Consider the following 19,485-nt stretch of genomic DNA (forward strand, 5'->3'; position numbering starts at 1 on the left):
GCCCAGCCTTTGTTTGTTTTTGTTTTTACTTGCTTAATAAATACTTCAAGGCTCACTTTCTCTGGAAAGCCTTCCTTGACATCCCAAGCCTGAGCTGTGTACCCTGTATCTGCTTCTATAATATTATTCATTCACTCGCTGTGTAGCAGTGCACTGTAACTGTTGGACTATGTGTCACTTCCTCCACTGAATTCTATGCTCTCTGAGGGCAGGAACTATGCTTTTGTACCTCTTTCTACTCGTGGTTCCTAGATATCAAAAGCTTTCAAAAGAAAAGAGGATTGCAGCTGGAGATGTGAGTTAAATCTCACGCATCCTCAGAGGCCTCCCCTATGACCAGTAGCCTTCCCTGCTATTTCCTGTCTCTGAACATATATTTACATAATGAAACATTGTACAACAGTGAAAATGAAATACAACTAGAGCAAAAGTAGCAACATAGATGAGACATGTAGGCTCATTTCAGGTATGTACATTTCAAAACAGGCATTACTAAATTGTATTGTTTAGAGATACATACATGGGGTAAAAACTATACATGAAAGCAATTGCAACAAAAGCAAAAATTGACAAATGGTATCTAATTAAGCTTAAGAGCTTCTGCACGGCAAAAGAAACTATGGACAGACTAAAGAGGCAACCCACAGAATGGGAAAAAATATTTGCAGACTATGCATCTGACAAAGATTTAATGTCCAGCATCTATAAAGAGCTTAAACAAATTTATAAGAAAAAAAAACAAACAATCCTATTAAGAAGTGGGCCAAAAAAAAAAAACCATGAACAAATACTTTTCAAAAGAAGACATATAGGTGGCCAACAAGCATATGAAAAAAGCTCAATATCACTGATCATTAGAGAAATGCAAATCAAAACCACAATGAGATATCATCTCATATAGTCAGAATGGCTATTACTAAAAAGTCAAAAAACAAAACAAAACAAAACAAAAAACAGATGCTGGTCAGGTTGTAAAGAAAAGGGAACACATACACTGTTGGTGGGAGTGTAAATTAGTTCAACCATTATGGAAAGCAGTGTGGTGATTCTTCAAAGAACTAAAAATAGAACTACCATTAGACCCAGCAATACCATTACTGGGTATATACCCAAAAGGATATAAATTGTTCTACCATGAAAACATGCACTTATATGTTCATTGCAGCACTACTCACAATAGCAAAGACATGGAATCAACTTAAATGCTCATCAACGGTAGACTGGATAAAGAAAATGTGATACATATACACGATGGAATATTACACAGCCATAAAAAAGAATGAGATCATGTCCTTTGCAGGAATGTGGATGAAGCTGGAGGCCATCATCCCTAGCAAACTAATGCAGAAATAGAAAAACAAAATACTGCATATTCTCACTTATAAGTGGGAGCTAAATGATGAGAACACACGGACACAAAGAAGGGAACAACAGACACTGGGGCCTAATGGAGGGTGGAGGATGAGAGGAAGAAGAGGATGAGAAAAAATAACTACTGGGTACTAGGCTTAGAACCGGTGTGACAAGACAAAAATCTGTACAACATAAACAAACTTGCACATGTACCCTTGAACCTAAAATAAAAGTTAAAATTTTTTTTAAAATCATAAGCAAAAAAACAAAAACAAAAAACAAAAGCAAGGACCTGATGGTCATCAAGAACAGAATGGTGGTGATTTCAGGGGAGGCTGCAGTGAGAGGAGTGTGATTGGGAAGGAACACACTGAGGCTTCTAGGGGCTGAAAATATTCTATTATTGATCTTGGTGGCAATAACATAGTGTTTGCCTTATAATTATTTGTTATAATGTACCGGTATGTGTGTAAGTTTCCAATTGTTGCTACAAGAAACTGTCACAAACTTAGTGGCTTACTGTACAAATGTATTATCTGAAAGTTCTGGACGTCAAAAGTTCAAAGTGATCTGATTGCTGTTCATTATGCATACTGAAACATCACTATGTACCCCATGAATATGTATGGTTATTATTTGTCAATTAAAAAATATTTTACAAGATGAAGACACAAATATAAACAAAGTCCACGGTGGGTCTCACTGGGCTAAAATCAATGTATTCGCAGGGCTACATTCCTTCCTGGAGACTCTGGGGTGGGAGGAATTCATTTTCTTACCTTTTCTACGTTCTGGAGGCTCCTTGAATTCCTTACTTTGTCCATCTTTACTGCCTGGAAATGACTAGTTGAGACTTTCTCGTATCACAGCCCTCTGACACTGAGACCAATCCTTCTGCCTACTTCTTCGGCATTTACGGACCCTTGTGATTATACTGAGCCACCAACATGATGCAAGATAGTCTCCCTAACTTAAAGTCGGTAACTTTAATTCCATCTGCTGCCTTGATTCCTCTTTGCCATTTAATGTAACATGTCCACAGATACTGGGGGTTCGGACTTGGACATCTTTGGGAGGTCACTTCTGTGCTTCCCACTAAATGTATTATGTAATCTCTGAATCTGTATTCTATTCAATAATGACACAAAGTTAAACATTAAATTGTGGTATATAAATACAAAGGATTCCGATGCAATCATGAAAAGAATGACATATTTTATTTAGTGTTATGTATAATCTGGGAAATATTTTAAAAGCAATGTTAAAACCATTATGCAAAGTATACTGTCGTTTACGCAAAACGACATGAGGAGGAAAGCTTTATTTATATGTATTTTCTTCCACATGCCACATATATCTTAAAGCAAAGCAAAACAAAACAAAACAAGGGAAGGAGCATTTTTATCTGTCTAACAAGTGTTTCTTAGTGACCTAAGACCAACAGGTTTTACCAACTCGTTGAAGATAATAGTAAGGAATCATCGTCAGCTCTTGAAAAGACACAGAGAAATGCACAGAATTTACAGGGAAGATAATATGGAATTACTATGTAAGCAAAGCCCTTCCCTGGCAAGCGTATCTTTTAATAATCCACTAATAAAATAAAGAAGAATGTCGTGCAGATGGAAAATTATACTTTTCAGCTTACTCAGGATGTGAATTGTGTGGGAGAATTCAGAATTACAAACGAAACAATAGGGAAATCTCACTTGTTGTGTAATGATTGGGAACCTCCTGGAGAGTAGCCAACCCCTTGGAAGAGGGCCAAGCACGACGTCCACAGGGAGCTGCAGATGGGAGGGAGGTCCCACCACCTGTGCCATGGGGGCCACTGGAGCATTTCCAGCCCACGTCTGACACTGCTGTGCTAACATTTCCTCTAGACCCTATTAGGCTGTCCATTGCAGGTGATGCTGGTCTGCAGGACGGCGACAGACTCACATCAATCCAAAAACTCCTAGTCCATTCTGCATTCATTCTGGGGATGTCTGGAGAATTCTACACTCACATGCAAGGGAGAGGTCAGATCAAACCGGGATTCACTTACTCAGTCATTTGTTTTCCAGTTATTTGCTTATTTATTTAATCAACATTTATTGAGTAGCTTTATTTTCTTGGTGCTAGCAGCATAAGATATACAGGATGAGTCCTGTATATATGTGTATCAGTTTCAAAAATACGTATCAATATATCAATTTCCAAAACAGGCAAAACTATACTATTTTGCTTATGGATGAATATGTAGGTGGTAAAATTATACATGAAAGCAAGAAAACGACTATCACAAAAGTCGAGGTGATGGTTATATCGAGGGAAGGTGAGGGAAACATCATCAGGAGAAGACACACACCTGGGGGAGGTGCAGGGTAGCATAGGCTTGGGCCCCCTGGCCCATCCTTCTGCATATTCTTAGACTGCCTGAGCCTCTTTTACACAGAAAAAAGGTGACTGCATAGACATGGACTGAAAACAGCAGGTTGTGGCAGAACAGGGGAATTTTAGCACTTGAAGGATGCAAATGATGTGCATTCTTGCTGACAGTGCACTCTTATACTCTTCACAGACACATCAGCCATACTTTCCTGGGAAACCTACATATACAACAGCAGGGGTAAGCAGCACTAGCTACCATCAACATGAAAGCCATTTTCTCATTCTTATATGCGAATGAATGACCATGGACCAGAAGGCATTGAAAGGAACCCCATGAAAGCATGAAAGACAAACAGCTGACATTATGGGCAATTCGGAGAACATAAGATTTATTTTTTAAGAAATTAAAATTCAAATGATTACCCCAGATTAATGAGAAGAAGTTGCATCCATAAAAGAACACTTAGTTATGAAACAGGAATACAGAACAAAAGAGGTCTTGAAAATTGAAAATATGATTGCAGAAATGAAAGATTGCTAGGAAGTATTCAGAAAAAACTGAGCTACGTGTCTTGCAAAGCAACTGGCAAACGCTAAAGTTCAGTGCTTGACCTTGACTGCAAAAAAGAAAACATTCCAAGTTTTTGATTAACACCCACTTGTACCTCTGCAAGCGGTACCAAGAAAGTTCCAAAATGGAAGATGCCCTGAAACCACCGTGGCAAAATGCTTTCTTGAACCTGTTCAAGACAGGCAAGGAAAGTCTCAACTGCAAAGGGAAACAATGTGAGTCAGAGAAATTTGGGTTTGTTGTTGTCATCTGTATAAAAGGGAAAACTGCCATTTGAATAACTGAATAGCAGTAAGGTACCAAGCAGACTATTTAAGTTCAGGGCGATGGCTCTGCACATCAGGAATGATGCCACAGGTGCTGGCCACAGGTCTGCTGGTGGCTGCGGAGAGCTGCAGCTACACAGCATGCACCTGCCATCTTTCTTGATTCATGAACATCAGTATTTCTCTAGGCATAGCCTTGAATTATATTTAGTGTCATTTCTTAGTAGTGTTTGATGATTAAAATCTTGTTCTTTGACAACAAATGATCAATCTTCCAGGTCTAACATTGGATTCATAGGTTTTCCAGATGAATAAAATGAAAAAAAAAATGGAGGAAAGAATATCAAAGACACAGTAAAATTTCTTTTTTTTTTGAGACAGAGTCTCGCTCTGTCGCCCAGGCTGGAGTGCAGTGGCCGGATCTCAGCTCACTGCAAGCTCCGCCTCCTGGGTTCACGCCAGTCTCCTGCCTCAGCCTCCTGAGTAGCTGGGACTACAGGGGCCCGCCACCGCACCTGGCTAGTTTTTTTGTATTTTTTAGTAGAGATGGGGTTTCACCGTGTTAGCCAGGATGGTCTCGATCTCCTGACCTCGTGATCCGCCCAACTCGGCCTCCCAAGGTGCTGGGATTACAGGCTTGAGCCACCGCATCTGGTCAACACAATAAAATTTCTTAGAGCTGAAGTGATGGGAGTCATCAGATTCAAATGGCCCGTAGAAGGCTGAGGAGGATGAATAAGAAAAATCCACTCCCGGACATGACTTCATCACATTTCAGACCCCAAATATGGAAAGAAGGCCCCCAAAACATCCAGAGATAAAGAAAAGGCTGTCTATAAAAGAATGGACATTAGATGATCTCAGGCTTTGGAATTTTTACAATCAAGTAGTCACAAGGTTTCCAGTGTTCTGAGGAGAAATGATTTTGAACCTGGGATCCTATAGTCAGTTAAACTACCAAGTGAGTATGAAGGCAAAATAAGGTATTTTTGGGCATTCAAGGATCAAAGTTTCCAGCTCTATATATTTATATATACATTTTATATATATATATATATATATATATATATCATTTCTAAGGAAGTTACTTGAGTAGACTGAGAATGAAAAGGTGTGACTGAACACACAGAAATATTTTTTTAAATTCCTGGATAACAACTGTTCATTCAGGAGGTGACTGATCTGAATTAAAATAAGAAGCTGATAGGCTCTGATCAGTGTCTTCAAAGAGAAGAAGAGAATGAATTATAAAATTAGATAGGAGTGAAGAAATAAGGAATTAGAAACCACAGGTGGGGGGGATCAAAAGCTGTACAAAAGAGTTAGTTAAGAAGTAAACTAAAATGAGGCATAATTGTGAGTAACTGATAAATTGGTAAAGAAAAAACATACTTGACATAGACCTTAGGGACATTCTTTGAGTGACTAGGAACCAGAGCAGTGAACAAACAGGATAAAATGTAATCCCAGAACCTATTTGGCTCTTCGATGTATAATATTTATGTAAGAAGACCTAACAATGGTTATCAATAATGATTATATAAAAATGGAACAGCTCACAGAGGCTAGAGGGAGAAGGCTAGTGGACTTAGTCAGGGCTAACCTAATTATAGGCCCCAAAATCCTTACATATCAAGAGATAATGTAAAGTTGATGGAACAAAACATACAGGTTTAAGTGTATTATTTAAGGCTATAAATAAAGCTCATAAAATAAAATGAAATAATTGGGTTGTCAGGGGCTGAGGTTGGGGGACAGGATTGTCTGCAAAGGAGCATAGGGAGCTTTATCTCAGATACACATTTCTACATCTTGATTTTGGTGGTTACATGACTATTTAGGTTTGTCAAAATTCACAGAACCATGCTGCAAACAATGATGAATTTCACTGCATGTAAATCCTAACTCAATAAACTTAGGAAGGGGAAAAACCTAGGAACCGATAAGTGGACTAAACCCTCATCTTTCACACTGGAGAGTCAAAAGAAAATGTACAAAGTTAATAAATCCACCAATAGCAATGCAAGCATAGAGCTGGCAAGGGAAACCACCATCACAAGAAACAGCCAAAAGAACTTCTTGGAAGTAGCACTGGTGGCACAGACTACTATTTAGCTCCATAATTTTACTCTCCACATGTTTTACTTATTTATTGGCATTGGCACTTAAACGCAATTCTGAAACATTTCTAAAATGCAGAAAGGTTTCCAGAGTAGTACAAGAACTTCTATTAAATATCTATCCCATGCCCACTAATGTCCTTTATAGCAAAGGGCCCAATCCAGGATCACATATTGCACCCAGTTACCACGTCTCTCTAGTCTCCTTCAACCTGGAACAGTTCTTCAGGATTTCTTGACTTTCATGACCTTGATTTTTTTTTTTCTTTTGAGACAGGGTCTCACTCTGTCATCCAGGCTGGCATGCCGTGGTACAATCACAGCTTACTGCAGCCTCAGACTTCTGGGCTCAAGTGATCCTCCCACTTTGGTCTACCAAGTAGCTAGGACTACAGGCATGTGCCACCACACCTGACTACGTTTTTAATTTATTGTAGAGACGGGGTCTCACTATGTTTCCCAGGACCATCTTGAATTCCTGGACTCAAGAAGTTCTCCCACCTCAGCCTCCGAAAGTGCTGAGATTATACCCGGGAGTCACTGTGCCCGGCCCTCATGACCTCGATATTTTTAAAGATTACAGGCTGGTCATTTTATTTTGTTCTTCAATTTGGGATTGCCTGATGCTTCTTCCTGATTAGATCCAATTTATGTATCTTGGCCTTGATGTCATAGATGGGACGCTGTGTTCTCACTGCATCCTGGCGTGTGGTCTGAGAGGTTGATTTGCTTACTGGGATAAACTAAGATAGCATCTCCCAGGCTTCTTCAGTGCAAAGTTAGTTTTCTCCCCTTTATAAAAGCATTTTGAGGAAAGATGTTTTGAAACTATTCCATGCCCCACTTTCACCCATTTTCTTAATATCCATTGATGCTTTTTACCTGAATTGGTTATTGTAATGATGACTGCCAAATGGTACACTAAATGGATTCAAAAATTTCTATTTATTCAATGGATTATAATAATCTATTAGTATTATTATTTTGATTTTTGACTAATTCCAAATATGGTCAGTGGGAGTTTCTTTGCTGGCTTCTGTGTCATTTCGACATGTGCCTATCATTCTTTGAGCACTTCCTTACTGTCTAGCAAAGGAGATAATCCAGGCTCATCTTGTTCTTTCCCTACCTTGGTCCTGGAGTTAACCAGTTCCTTTCACTGATAAGTGGCATTTAGAAACCAAGCTTTGGGTGATTGGTGTGCTCATTGCTATAGAATCTCAAAGCTTCCAGGACTTCTCAACGGACCTAGTTAGGATATACACATAGGCATGTACACATGCATATACACACATTTACATGTATATTTATTTTTATATCTATCCATACATGTCAGTATGAACTCAACAACTCTGAGTTCACATTGACAACTCTAATTCCATTCCAATTTCAAAGAGTTTGGCTTCACCCTCTTTTCCATGTTTGTATCTGCTTCCTCCAAGAGTGAGAAATACTGGCTCCCATCATCCTCAATGTATTGACTTTTCCGCTTATTTCCTTGTACGTATCAAGTCTCCAGGTTGCCATCTCACCTGTGCACCCTTCTGGTTGCTCTGGCCTCTGCCAGGCTGCCTTCCCATCCCACTTGGAATTATTTTGGTAAAACTTAAAAAGAAAAAAATTAGTAACCCAATACTATAAAAGGAATAAAAAAGGAGATTGTGGCAATTTGTCACAAGCAATATTTTTACTGCTCTAACAGTCATGGTCCCTGATATGGTTAGGCTTTGTGTCCCCACCCAAATCTCATCTTGAATTATAATCCCCATAATTCCCACGTGTCAAGGGAAAGACCATGTGGAGGTAACTGAATCATGGGGGCAGTTTCCTCCATGTTGTTCTTGTGATAGGGACTTCTCATGAGATCTGATGGTTTTATAAGGGGCTCTTTCCTCCTTTGCTCAGCACTTCTCCCTCCTACTGCCTTGTGAAGAAGTTGCCTTGCTTCCTCTTTGCCTTCCACCATGATTGTAAGTTTCCTGAGGTCTCCCCAGTCGTGCTGAACTGTGAGTCAGTTAAACCTCTTTCTTTTATCAATTACCCAGTCTCGGGCAGTTATTATCAGCAGTATGAAAATGGACTAATATAGTTTCCATTTTCTCTACACGACACCACAACTGTGAAGTACTTTAAAGTTTGATCTGTTCTAGAAAGAAGTGAGAGGGGCAGGGCTTGGATCCATAATTCCCCTAATCAATATCGTGCTCTGCCATGCACATGTGAACGCGCGCGTGCGCACACAAACACACACACACAGGCACTACACTTTATGCTCTGGGTGCCTGGTTACCTGAGTTTACCACTTGGAGGAGGTCACTACCTGAAATGTCGCAGTAAATGGTCTGTTGATAGAGCCTGGCTTCTAGTGGGTTAAAGTACACGGTGATTTCAGCTGATGAGTTAGGCCAGACATCACCTTCCTGAAAAACATGAAAGAATCATTGAAAAATAATATGACAAAAGAAAGACACTGCTTTTAAATGTTATTATATTATAACTCTATGAAAATTTTTTTCATAAAATTGTATATGTTTAAGGTATACAACATGTTTTTATATATATTTGCATAGTGAAATGATTACTGCAGTAAAGGAAATGAACACATCTATCTCCTCACATAGTTAACTTGTGTGTGTGTGGTGAGAGCACCTGGTCTGTCTACTCTCTTAGAAAGTGTCCAGTATATCATACATTATTATTAACTATAGTCACCATGCACTACATTAGGTTTCCAGAACTTACAACTACAAGTTTGTACCCTTTGACCAACATCTCCCCATTTCCCCCCCACCCCACCCTTTGATGCCTGGTAACCACCAATCTCTTACCAAACTGTCTCTATGAGTTTGATCTTTTTTTAAAGATTTCACACACAAATAAGTGAGATCATGTGGTATTTGTCTTTCTGTATCTGGCTTATTTCACTTAGCACAATGTCCTCCAGTTTCATCCATGTAGTCACAAGTGGCAGGAACGCCTTCTTAGTAAGAGTGAATAATATTCCATTGTATGTATACACTTCTTTTTTCATTCCTCTGTTGCTGGACACTTAGGTTGCTGCCATAACTTGGCCGTTGTGAATAATGCTGCAATGAACATGGGGGTGCAGAGATCTCTTCGAGATCCTGATTTCATTTCCTTTGGGGATATACCCAGATGAGGGATTGTGGGATCACATGACAGTTCTGTATTTGATTTTTTGAGGAATCTCTATGCTGTTTTCCATAATGTCTGTACCAATCTGCATTCCCACCAACAGTGTACAAGGGTTCAATTCCAGGAAACTTAAAGGGAACATTTTTCTAATAAATACAAGAAAGCATTCTTTCACCCAGCAGACAGTAAACATACACTTCTTGATAACTTATGAGGTGGTACAAATTGGAAACAAACTTCAAAGGTAACTTCAGTGACTTTATGAACATATAATGAGTTACTAAAGGAAATTAGGATGTATAAGACACTTTAAAATGTATATTCAGTGACTATTCACTGTCTGCCCAATGTGTTCCCAGTACCAGGGCTTCAGAGAAACAGAAAGGTGTGGGCCGTGACTGCAGGAAACTCATACCTTAGCGGGATGATAAACATGTATACAAACATTTTACAGTATATGTGGTAAGTGCTGTGTCTATATAAATACAGCCCAGAGGGGCTGTCAGAGATGAAGTGCATTTGACTTCCCTTGGTGGAGTGCACCTATAATTTAACTTTGAGGTGACAGCATAAGAAAACATTCTTATTCTATAAAAACAAAGCAATGGCCCGAGGTAGAAGAATAGCTCGGTCAAACCCTGCTTCTATAAAAACAGAGCAGTGGCCCGAGGTAGAAGAACAGCCTGGCCAAATCCCCTGCTCCCACCCAGCACATTTCTCCCTCGGCCCTCCGGAACCCCATACCTAAAAGTCAGGAACCAGGTTCAAGTTTTAAAATGGTAATGCAAAATGCAATGTATCAGAATCTCCTTAATAGGTATAATTTTTAATTTTAATCACGTAATCCAAGTGGCCCTGCATTAGCTTCCTGGCGCAAAGGAGATCCTGATAGCACTTGCCTCAAAGGGGTTCCTAAGGTCTGACTTAAGCTGCGCAGGTCAAAACACTTTGTTCTATGCTCAGTCAGGAACTCCCAAAGTGGGTAACTGACTACTGCGGATCGGAGTGGTTATTCTTTGTACTACTTAGAAGGACTAAGATGAAAGTCTTGAAAAGGGGAAAAGATGTGTGTGTTTTTTGTATGATTTTTGTAAATAGCCAAAATGAAATATTAAACTACCCAACACATCCAGAAATCTATAAACAGTCCCGCCAGCTAAATAGAAAACTAAGGAAAGACAACTTGATAAATAATTAGGCTCCAGCTCCAGATGTCCCCAGCAACACTCTCTATTTGCAGTCCATGAAATGAACATAATTTGGAATAAATAATTCTAAAGAAACAAAATGGCTCTAAAAAATGGCAGATATCAAATAAAGAGGGGGAAAATAAAAAACGCGAGTCAATTTGGGGCCATTTTATTACCATAACTGGGTCTGATTCTCAGTGTACTCTGCAGGCAGTGTCTCTCCCTTTAATTTTGCAAAACACGAGGGAGGCAGCCAAGGGGTAGCAGAGAGGGCTGTAAAATCATGCAGGTATGGATACCTCAAGCATTGCCCCCATTTTATGGTGAATAAGAATGTCTTCTTCACCCCCAAAAGTTAAGAACATGGTGCCCACCAAGGTAAAGGCCGGGTTACCGTCTCCTGACCCTCTATTGTATTTATATAGACACACTTACCACATATGTACGTAAAATGTTTGTATACATGTTTATCATCCCATGGCATATGAGTTTCCCAAATTCTTTCAGTTTCTCTAGTCTCTGGTACTGGGAACACATTGGGTAGACAGAACAGTCACTCAATATACTTTTTAAAATGTCTTATATATCCTAGTTTCCTTTAGACCTCACATCCCCAGATCAGCCTGTGAGAATGAAGTCTCCAAGGGTAGTTGCCATTCTACCCCAACCCAGACCAGAGTAAGCCATCCCTGGTTTGGGTAGGGGCAGAACAGCAACGACCCTCAAGGAGACTTCATTCTTCATGGCTCTGAGCAGGTGCTCAATAAATATTTGTTGAATCTGCCATATCCACTCAGTTTGCATGTTGTGTAGTCAGTAGCAGACACCTATCCATCTCTGCAACCTACTTCTACCATTTTCTCTTCATCCAGAACCTCAAAAGTCACACAACTGTAGAGCCAAAAGACACCTATGAGATCATATGGGGAACACAGAAGTCCTGAGCACTTTCATTTATTTAGGCATTTCACTGTGGCGCCTTTCCAAATCTTGAAATAAGTATCTGTTTTCTTCTGATAAATGATAAATACCTGGCCCCTTTTGATTGGTGGTGAGGGTTTCAGTGATATGGAGTGTTGGAAACACTCATGGCTAGATTTGACTAACGGGGCCAGGTGATGAGGCAGCTCAGCCAATAACTGGTGTATCGGTAGGTATCTCATCTCAGGACTACTGAAATCCTGGGCTCCTTACTCACCCGTGACACAAACACATTCCTTTGGTGGGTTTATACTCTGCTCTGTTTGGGTAAACAGAATGGACACAGCTAACCTGCTCCTACACAAATGGATTGACCAAAGGGCCAGGGGCTATCTTAGATCTGGAGGGAACCCAGGGTAGGGAAGTCTCACCAGAATCATAGGAAGCGGCCCCCACTGGAAATCACATAAGCTCAGTACAAGTGGGCAAGTCAAGGGTCTTATGGTTTGAAGTGGACTGGGAAGGCTTTCAAAAGTATCCAGAGTCCATGTGCAGAAGAAGGTAACACACTTCAGTTTCTCTCAGAAACACTCTTGGACTGCCATCATTAAAGAGGTCTGATTAGCAGAACTGGAGGGATGTGAGTGAGTGGTGATAGACACACTTCAGAGAAGTGACTGGAATCTCCCCAGGGGAGGGAGCGTTGACATTCAGAAGCCATCAGTGAGAGATCATCTGATATGGAGGCTCCTGGGAGATGGAGAAGCCCTTCTGCTTGGTGGGAAGACCAGCACAAAGAAATCCGAATCCACAGGGTTCAGACTGAGCAAATGGAGCTGTGGGCTCAGTGCTTACTTATTGTGGGCTGCAGCTGTCTTATTCTGCCTGCGACATCCACTTGTAACGTGCAGCCTTCACTGAGCCCGAGAGATAAAGGAAGGACAAACTCTATGTATTATAAACTCCTCTCCTGGGCTTGGAGCAGCTACCGTGTATCAAGAGGGTTATGTGTATCTGAAAACAGCATGCTCATTCAGTCTCCTCTCACAGAGGGATGCTTCAACGTTATTTCATTCGAAGGAGTTAGGAACATGCAAGATATTTCTACTTTTCAGTTGGGATTTAAGTAAAAGAGAAAGAACTTCTATTTCCTTACAGCAAAAACTCAATATAGCATTTTCTATCAAATAGGAGAGCAAACCTCAGAAATAGGTAATAAGCCTCAACTTCAGACCCCACTTCCAGTTTCATATATTTGAAAGATTTCATATGACTTCTTTAACACTTCTGAAATTAAATTCCATGTCATTTATGCCTCTGAAAAAAAAAATCTTTCTTTCTTTATTACTCAGTTCTAACGTTTCTGAAAATCAAAACATCCAGAAATTTCCTTCCTGGCTCTGACATCAATATCCCTTCTTCCCAGTTCTACAAAACCTGCCCCATCACACAGATCTGCGTCCCCCATTCTGCAAGCCTTCTACATGTGACCCCTCTCCCATGACTGCCCGTTTTCCTGCTCCAAATGAGAGGCTGGGTACATAGGATTGAATCTGTAAGTGACTATGACCTTGTTTGTTCAAAAGAATTATCAAAATGGCCTTCAGTTCTATTGTAATTATCTTCCTTCTTGGTCTTAATGTTTTCCTTCAGATCCGTAATGAGTAAAGTAATTGCATTTTAGTTATTAATAAAGTGACCTGCTAGAAAAAAATCAACTTTAAATTTTCAAGCCTAAAGCTAATTCCCATATTGTGATTTCTACCCAAATTATTAAATATCTGTGGACATGGAACTTCATGCTTCCTTCTGGAACAAGAATAAACAACCAAGTGAATCGATGGCCACAGTTCTGAGACTTTCTGAAAGCTGTCTATGAACAAACAGCCACTGGTCTGTGATAGATGATAAATATGATCACGAGAAAGGTGTCATTTAAAAGTGCTCACCTTTTAAAAATTATATCAGCAATGCTTAAAGTGGCTCTTTAAAAAAACTCCCTTGAAAATCCTTAAAAATCTTTTTGAAAAATTGCCTTCCTTCCCCTCTATTATACCTCTACCTCCTTTCCTTCGTTTCTCCCTTACTTCCTCCTTCCTTCCTTCTTTGAAAGATTATTTCTCATAAATCTTGCCAAAAAAAACAAAGTGTAAGAACAGAAACTTATATACATATTTAATTTACCTGGCTTATCTAAAAAGTAGTTTACAATATGACTCAACTTTTACATTTATCAAATAAAATAGTTATGTTCTAGTTCCCAACTTACACTTAGAAGAATGATCCACGTGTTTGCCCACTCAAATGCTATGCTTTCCAATCTTACTCTCTAATCTGACAAGAGACACATGTATTTAACTACAAATCATAATATTCGTAACCACTGAGAGCTCATGTTCCCCCCACTGTTAAGTGTTTATCCACATTAACTAGCTCAATGATTACCACCTTGTGAAGCAGTATTATCACTTTAAAGATGAGAAAATCAAGGCAAAAAGAAGTATCTTACCCAAAGCCAGACCAATAGTAAGTGGCAGAGCTAAGATTCTGTAATATTTTTTTCCCTAACTTCCCTAAACCCACTGCAATTATAAAAAGAGTCAGGCCTCACCTTTTTCACAATATCATAAAAAAAGGCCAGAAGAAACTGAAAAATACTACAATTCAAGCAGGCTTCGTAAGACCTGGTGTTCCTGTCTGGTCAACATAGTCCGGCACCCTGCATGCTTGTATCCTTCCAGTCACTTCTGGAAGGTGACACATGGGAGGTTCCTTTGGATGACAAAGTCAACATTAGTACATTACAGCTCTTGAGAAATGCATGGTGGATCTGTATCAAGCTATCCTGTGGTGAAGATCAGGGTCCAGTCAGTTCACAGCAGCGGAGGGGAATAATGATGTCAAGAGTAACTATTAATAGGTGATGAATTCTACCATGTTTCACCCAAATGGAAATGTTCTTGACCACATAAACAAATATTTTCAGCTGTATAATAGTTTTCCTTTAAATATTAGAAAAAACATCAACATAAAAAAATTCTCTGGGAAATGAAAACATGCTCCAAAAGCCACATTTCTATCAAAGAATAAGAAAAAAGAACCACAGATTACAGAAGCTATAGTCTGTTTCATTACCCTCAATTGCTTGTCTAGATCCTTCCAGATCAGTAAGAGAAATCATGGCTCTCTATAAATTTATCCAGGGCAAACAGCAGTTGTCTCAAAGAGAAACAGAAAAATAAATGAAAGCTAAAAAACTGAAGCCAAACTATCCTAGTTATCATTGAGAGAAAAGTTCGAATTGACACATGACACGCAAAGAGATTTTTCTGCTTCATTATTTTCCTGGGACAAGAAACTATGAATCAAGTTAAGTTATGATTCTCAAAATATGACCATAAAAGTTTCTCAGAGAGGGCTCTAAGATTTCACCTTCTGTCAGAGGAAGCTTCACAAAAGGAGTATTCTATCTTGATCTCACCTCCAACCCAAATACAGTGAAAAGTGCACTGAGGTTCTATAGAGCGGAGATAGTTGTGTGTGATGTTCATGCCTTTCTCTGGAGAGAACAGAACTGTGTCTTGTCTAGCAGGGAAGGTTGTTAACTTAATTAATGAGCCCTGAGGAACCATGCTGTTTCGAAGGTTTCCCAGGCCTCCTGCCACCTATACTGGTACTCCAATACAACAGCGAATGTACCAAACAATTGGAAAAAGTGTCGCTGAGCGCAAGGATCTGAAAGGATGATCCTGATAAACAAAGGCTGAGGAGTGGGAAAACCACACTGATGGAGAAGCTGTGACTTGTCAAGGACAGTTTGCTCTCAGCAGATTCCTGTCCTTCTTTCTCCTTTCTGGTTTCCATTTCCAAAGAGTCAGCTTCCACATGTTTGCAATGTGACTCAAGGCTATAACGGTAGGAGAAGTGGAAGGAGTGTGTAGTGAAAAGCTGGGTCTTTCTTCTTTGCTAGCCATCTGGGCTTCCACCCAACCTGGTTCTGCTGAGCTCACATGCTATGCCCGCTTGGGAAAAATAAAGTAAACTAAATTTGAGCTGTGCTCTCAAGTATGAATTGCTGGAACAGCAGGTTTTCTGCAGGCTTAGATGACAACAAAGCATGGTTTACTATTACTTACATGGTAATAAAGAAATTATCAAGTTTCTTTCTCTTTTTAAGGCTTAGTTAAATTAGGCTTAAACTTCCCTAGGGATACCGGATGAAGTTTTCTTTGATCCAGGAGACATTTGCTAACAGAAGCAGAAATGTTCCCCTGCTCGCTAATGTCCACCAATCAGCTAGGAGCACTTTAGGTAAATACCTTTAAATTCTCAGACCTTTCTTTTTGAGAAAATATCAAGGGTTCAGTATTCAGAAAATTGCTGCATCTTCAAAGCATGACCTGAGCCAGCAGCATCAGGGTTCAGATACAAGGCCAGCACATTTGTGCTGCCATTCCTCAGAGGACTCCTCGATGCCCATGGAAAGCAAAAGCTTAATTCTCTCTTTCTGCCCTATGATGCTCTTGGCCTCTCAATTCTCAGGACTGTTTTTTGTCTTTGAATCTCTCTCTCTCAGGGTACCCAAGAGACCCAAGCAGAAAAAATAACAGAATGAGACTGTCAAAATTCTGTAAAGCCAGAGTCCATCCAATACAAATAGGATATTATATTTCTGAAAGTAGCCAATTCCACTTGATTTTCTGGAAGGCACAAAACATGCATAATAGAACTTCAGCTTTGCAGTTCTTTTCCAAAGGGGAAAAAACCCATATGGAAGCAGGTGGCTTGAGGATGATCAGTATTCTACAGAACCCATTACCTTCCCTAGGTAAGGAATAAATGGAAAAATTCAGGCTAATGAAAAACTTGACATAAACAATGATAACACACCCCATGCTTTAATGACTAGAAAAACAATTCTTCGGATGCTTCAACAATATAAATAAACTATCAAGTAAAGATTTTTAAAAATTCCTCCCAGCCCTCTGCACTGGACTTTCTTCTGCCTGTGGTCACTCTGTGATATGGGTTGGCTGTGTCCCCACCCAAATCTCAACTTGAATTGTGCTCCATAATTCCCACATGTTGTGGGAGGACCTGGGGGGAGATCATTGAATCACGGGGGCGGTTTCCCCCATACTGTTCTCATGGTAGTGAATAAGTCTCATGGGATCTGATGGTTTCATAAGAGGAAACCCCTTTCACTTGGTTCTCATTCTTTCTTGTCTGCCACCATGTAAGACATGCCTTTCGCCTTCTGCCATGATTATGAGGCCTCCCCAGCCACGTGGAACTGTGAGTCCATTAAACCTCTTTCCTTTATAAATTACCCAGACTCAGATGTGTCTTTATTGCCAGTGTGAGAACAGATTAATATACTCTGGGTCATTACTCTCCCTTTCTCCACCAATGAACACCTCTGGGGTCTCTCAAAAGACAAACTCCCACCTCTGAGCCCTGGAGCAGCTACCAGCCTCCATCTGTTCAGATCACAAGGAAGAGAGGGAAGCAAGCAGGCCTGGTACTGTGCAGTGACATCAGTGCCCAGGATGCCAAAGACTAACTCCTCAAGGCTTGAGCAACGGACCCTACAGCCTTGTTAAATGATGAGCATGATGAGAAGGTGACGGAAGGGACACAACCTGTGGCCACATGGTTGGCAGGTGGTAAGACAGAGGAAGGACTTGTAGTTCTAGAGGTTTGAGTCTGTCATTCTTATAACATTGAGTCAAACTGCTTCTCACATGATACTATTCACAAGATTTTATTTAAATTCAGTCATCACCTCTTGGCAATTTAGGAACAGGGTCTAATCTCTTGATCTTGAATCTCCTTGCTTTAAATTGAAAGAGCCTCTGAAACAGGAACAATGCTTCCATAAAATACTTGATATGCAGGGAACACAACCAGGACTAAACTAACCTTTTCTTTTCCCTGACGCATTTGAAGAAGTGAGATAGACAGATATAGGTCTGAGAAAGTAAGCCTATGTTTCTTATTTCTTTCCAGACCTTGAGGTAATAGTTTTAGTTTTTTTTTTTTTAAGTTTATCTCATTTGAACACAATGTCTTTCCTCAGTGGTCAGAAGCTGAAGAGTCCATCAGGAAGCAAGGCGGTCTCTAAGCCTCTTCATCACCCTTTTCTTTTCTTTTTATTTTTTGAGCAGAGTATCAATTAGAGATTGATTATTAGATTAGCAGGAAACACTGCTTGGTTCCAATCTCCTCTGCTTCTACTGTGAACCCAACTCATATCAACAAGCTAATTAAAAAGAATCACACCCAGGCCGGGCGCGGTGGCTCAAGCCTGTAATCCCAGCACTTTGGGAGGCCGAGGCGGGTGGATCACGAGGTCAGGAGATCGAGACCATCCTGGCTAACATGGTGAAACCCCGTCTCTACTAAAAATACAAAAAACTAGCCGGGCGTGGTGGCGGGCGCCTGTAGTCCCAGCTACTCGGAGGCTGAGGCGGGAGAATGGCGTGAACCCGGGAGGTGGAGCTTGCAGTGAGCCGAGATCGCGCCACCGCACTCCAGCCTGGGCGACAGAGCGAGACTCCGTCTCAAAAAAAAAAAAAATAAAAAATAAAAAAAGAATCACACCCTAAGAAACAACCAATCACTGATGCATAGCTCCACTGTCAGAAATTAAGTAGTAGTCACTTGGCACAACTGACCTGATAGTGAGCAAGATTCAGAAGAGACCTTCAGAAGCAAGTGGTGCTGAACCATGCACAGAAGGTGTAGACAAAGATACAAGCCATGACAGGCTCTTAGCTGGCCAGCGCGCCTACTGATGCCTTGTCTGTGAAGTCACAGCCTCTCCTCTCTCTGCAGACACTCTAAATGTGAGTGCCTGGAGGCCCTTTTCAGCCCTCTGCAATTTCCTTTTTGCTCTGCTCTTAGAGTTTTCATCTGCTTTTCATGGCTTCAATGAAGATCTCCACAGCACACTCACAAATCTTGCTTCCAGTCCTGAATCCCCTTCCACAAATTTTAGTCCTGCATTTGCCAAACTTTTTGGATATCTATAGTCATCTCAAATTCAACATGTTCAGAGCCAAACTCATCATCATTTGTTGATTTACATTTGTTCATTCATTCATTCGTTTATTAGCACTGGCCACAGATGACGATAAGGACCTCCCTGATCTCAAGAAGCTCAGAGTCTGATCCTAAATTGGAAAGTCAGAACTTGTAGATCAAAAAGGATCAATTTGACTTAACTGCAATACCCTGTTTGTGTACAAGGCAACTGAAGCCAAGGGAGATCAAATGGCTTGTTAAGCTTATATTGCTATTGGCAAAGCTAGCAGGTAAACTCAGGACTCCTGACTTGCTCATTTCTATCAGACATCATAATTCTCCCAATATCTTCAGTACAGCTTTGGAGAAACACAAATGAAATTTCTCACAATGTCTCACCTCACCATCAACAGCCAGTTGATCAAAAACCACTTTTGTGTCTTTCTTCTGAACATCTCGGATTTCTGCCATTTCCTTCCTTTCTGACCACCCCTGGGCTGTTCCAGGTC

The 19,485-nt window shown here is 40.3% G+C and overlaps 1 protein-coding gene across 4 annotated transcripts in view; it reads right to left on the reverse strand.

Annotated features, from left to right (window-relative positions):
* The window catches only part of HYDIN (HYDIN axonemal central pair apparatus protein), a 415,044-nt gene that overhangs the window by 294,981 nt on the left and 100,578 nt on the right, over positions 1 to 19,485 (reverse strand). For all 4 annotated transcript variants that reach the window (XR_004179730.1, XM_021932150.2, XM_021932149.2 and 1 more), the window contains exon 10: positions 9,004 to 9,103. Coding sequence is in view for 3 of the 4 variants with exons in the window: in XM_021932150.2 (XP_021787842.2) it covers positions 9,004 to 9,103 (100 nt within the window). In the remaining variant the exon portion in view is untranslated. The remainder of the gene's footprint in view (positions 1 to 9,003; positions 9,104 to 19,485) is intronic.

This window comes from Papio anubis, chromosome 18 (genome assembly GCF_008728515.1).
Source record: "Papio anubis isolate 15944 chromosome 18, Panubis1.0, whole genome shotgun sequence".
NCBI lineage: Eukaryota > Metazoa > Chordata > Mammalia > Primates > Cercopithecidae > Papio > Papio anubis.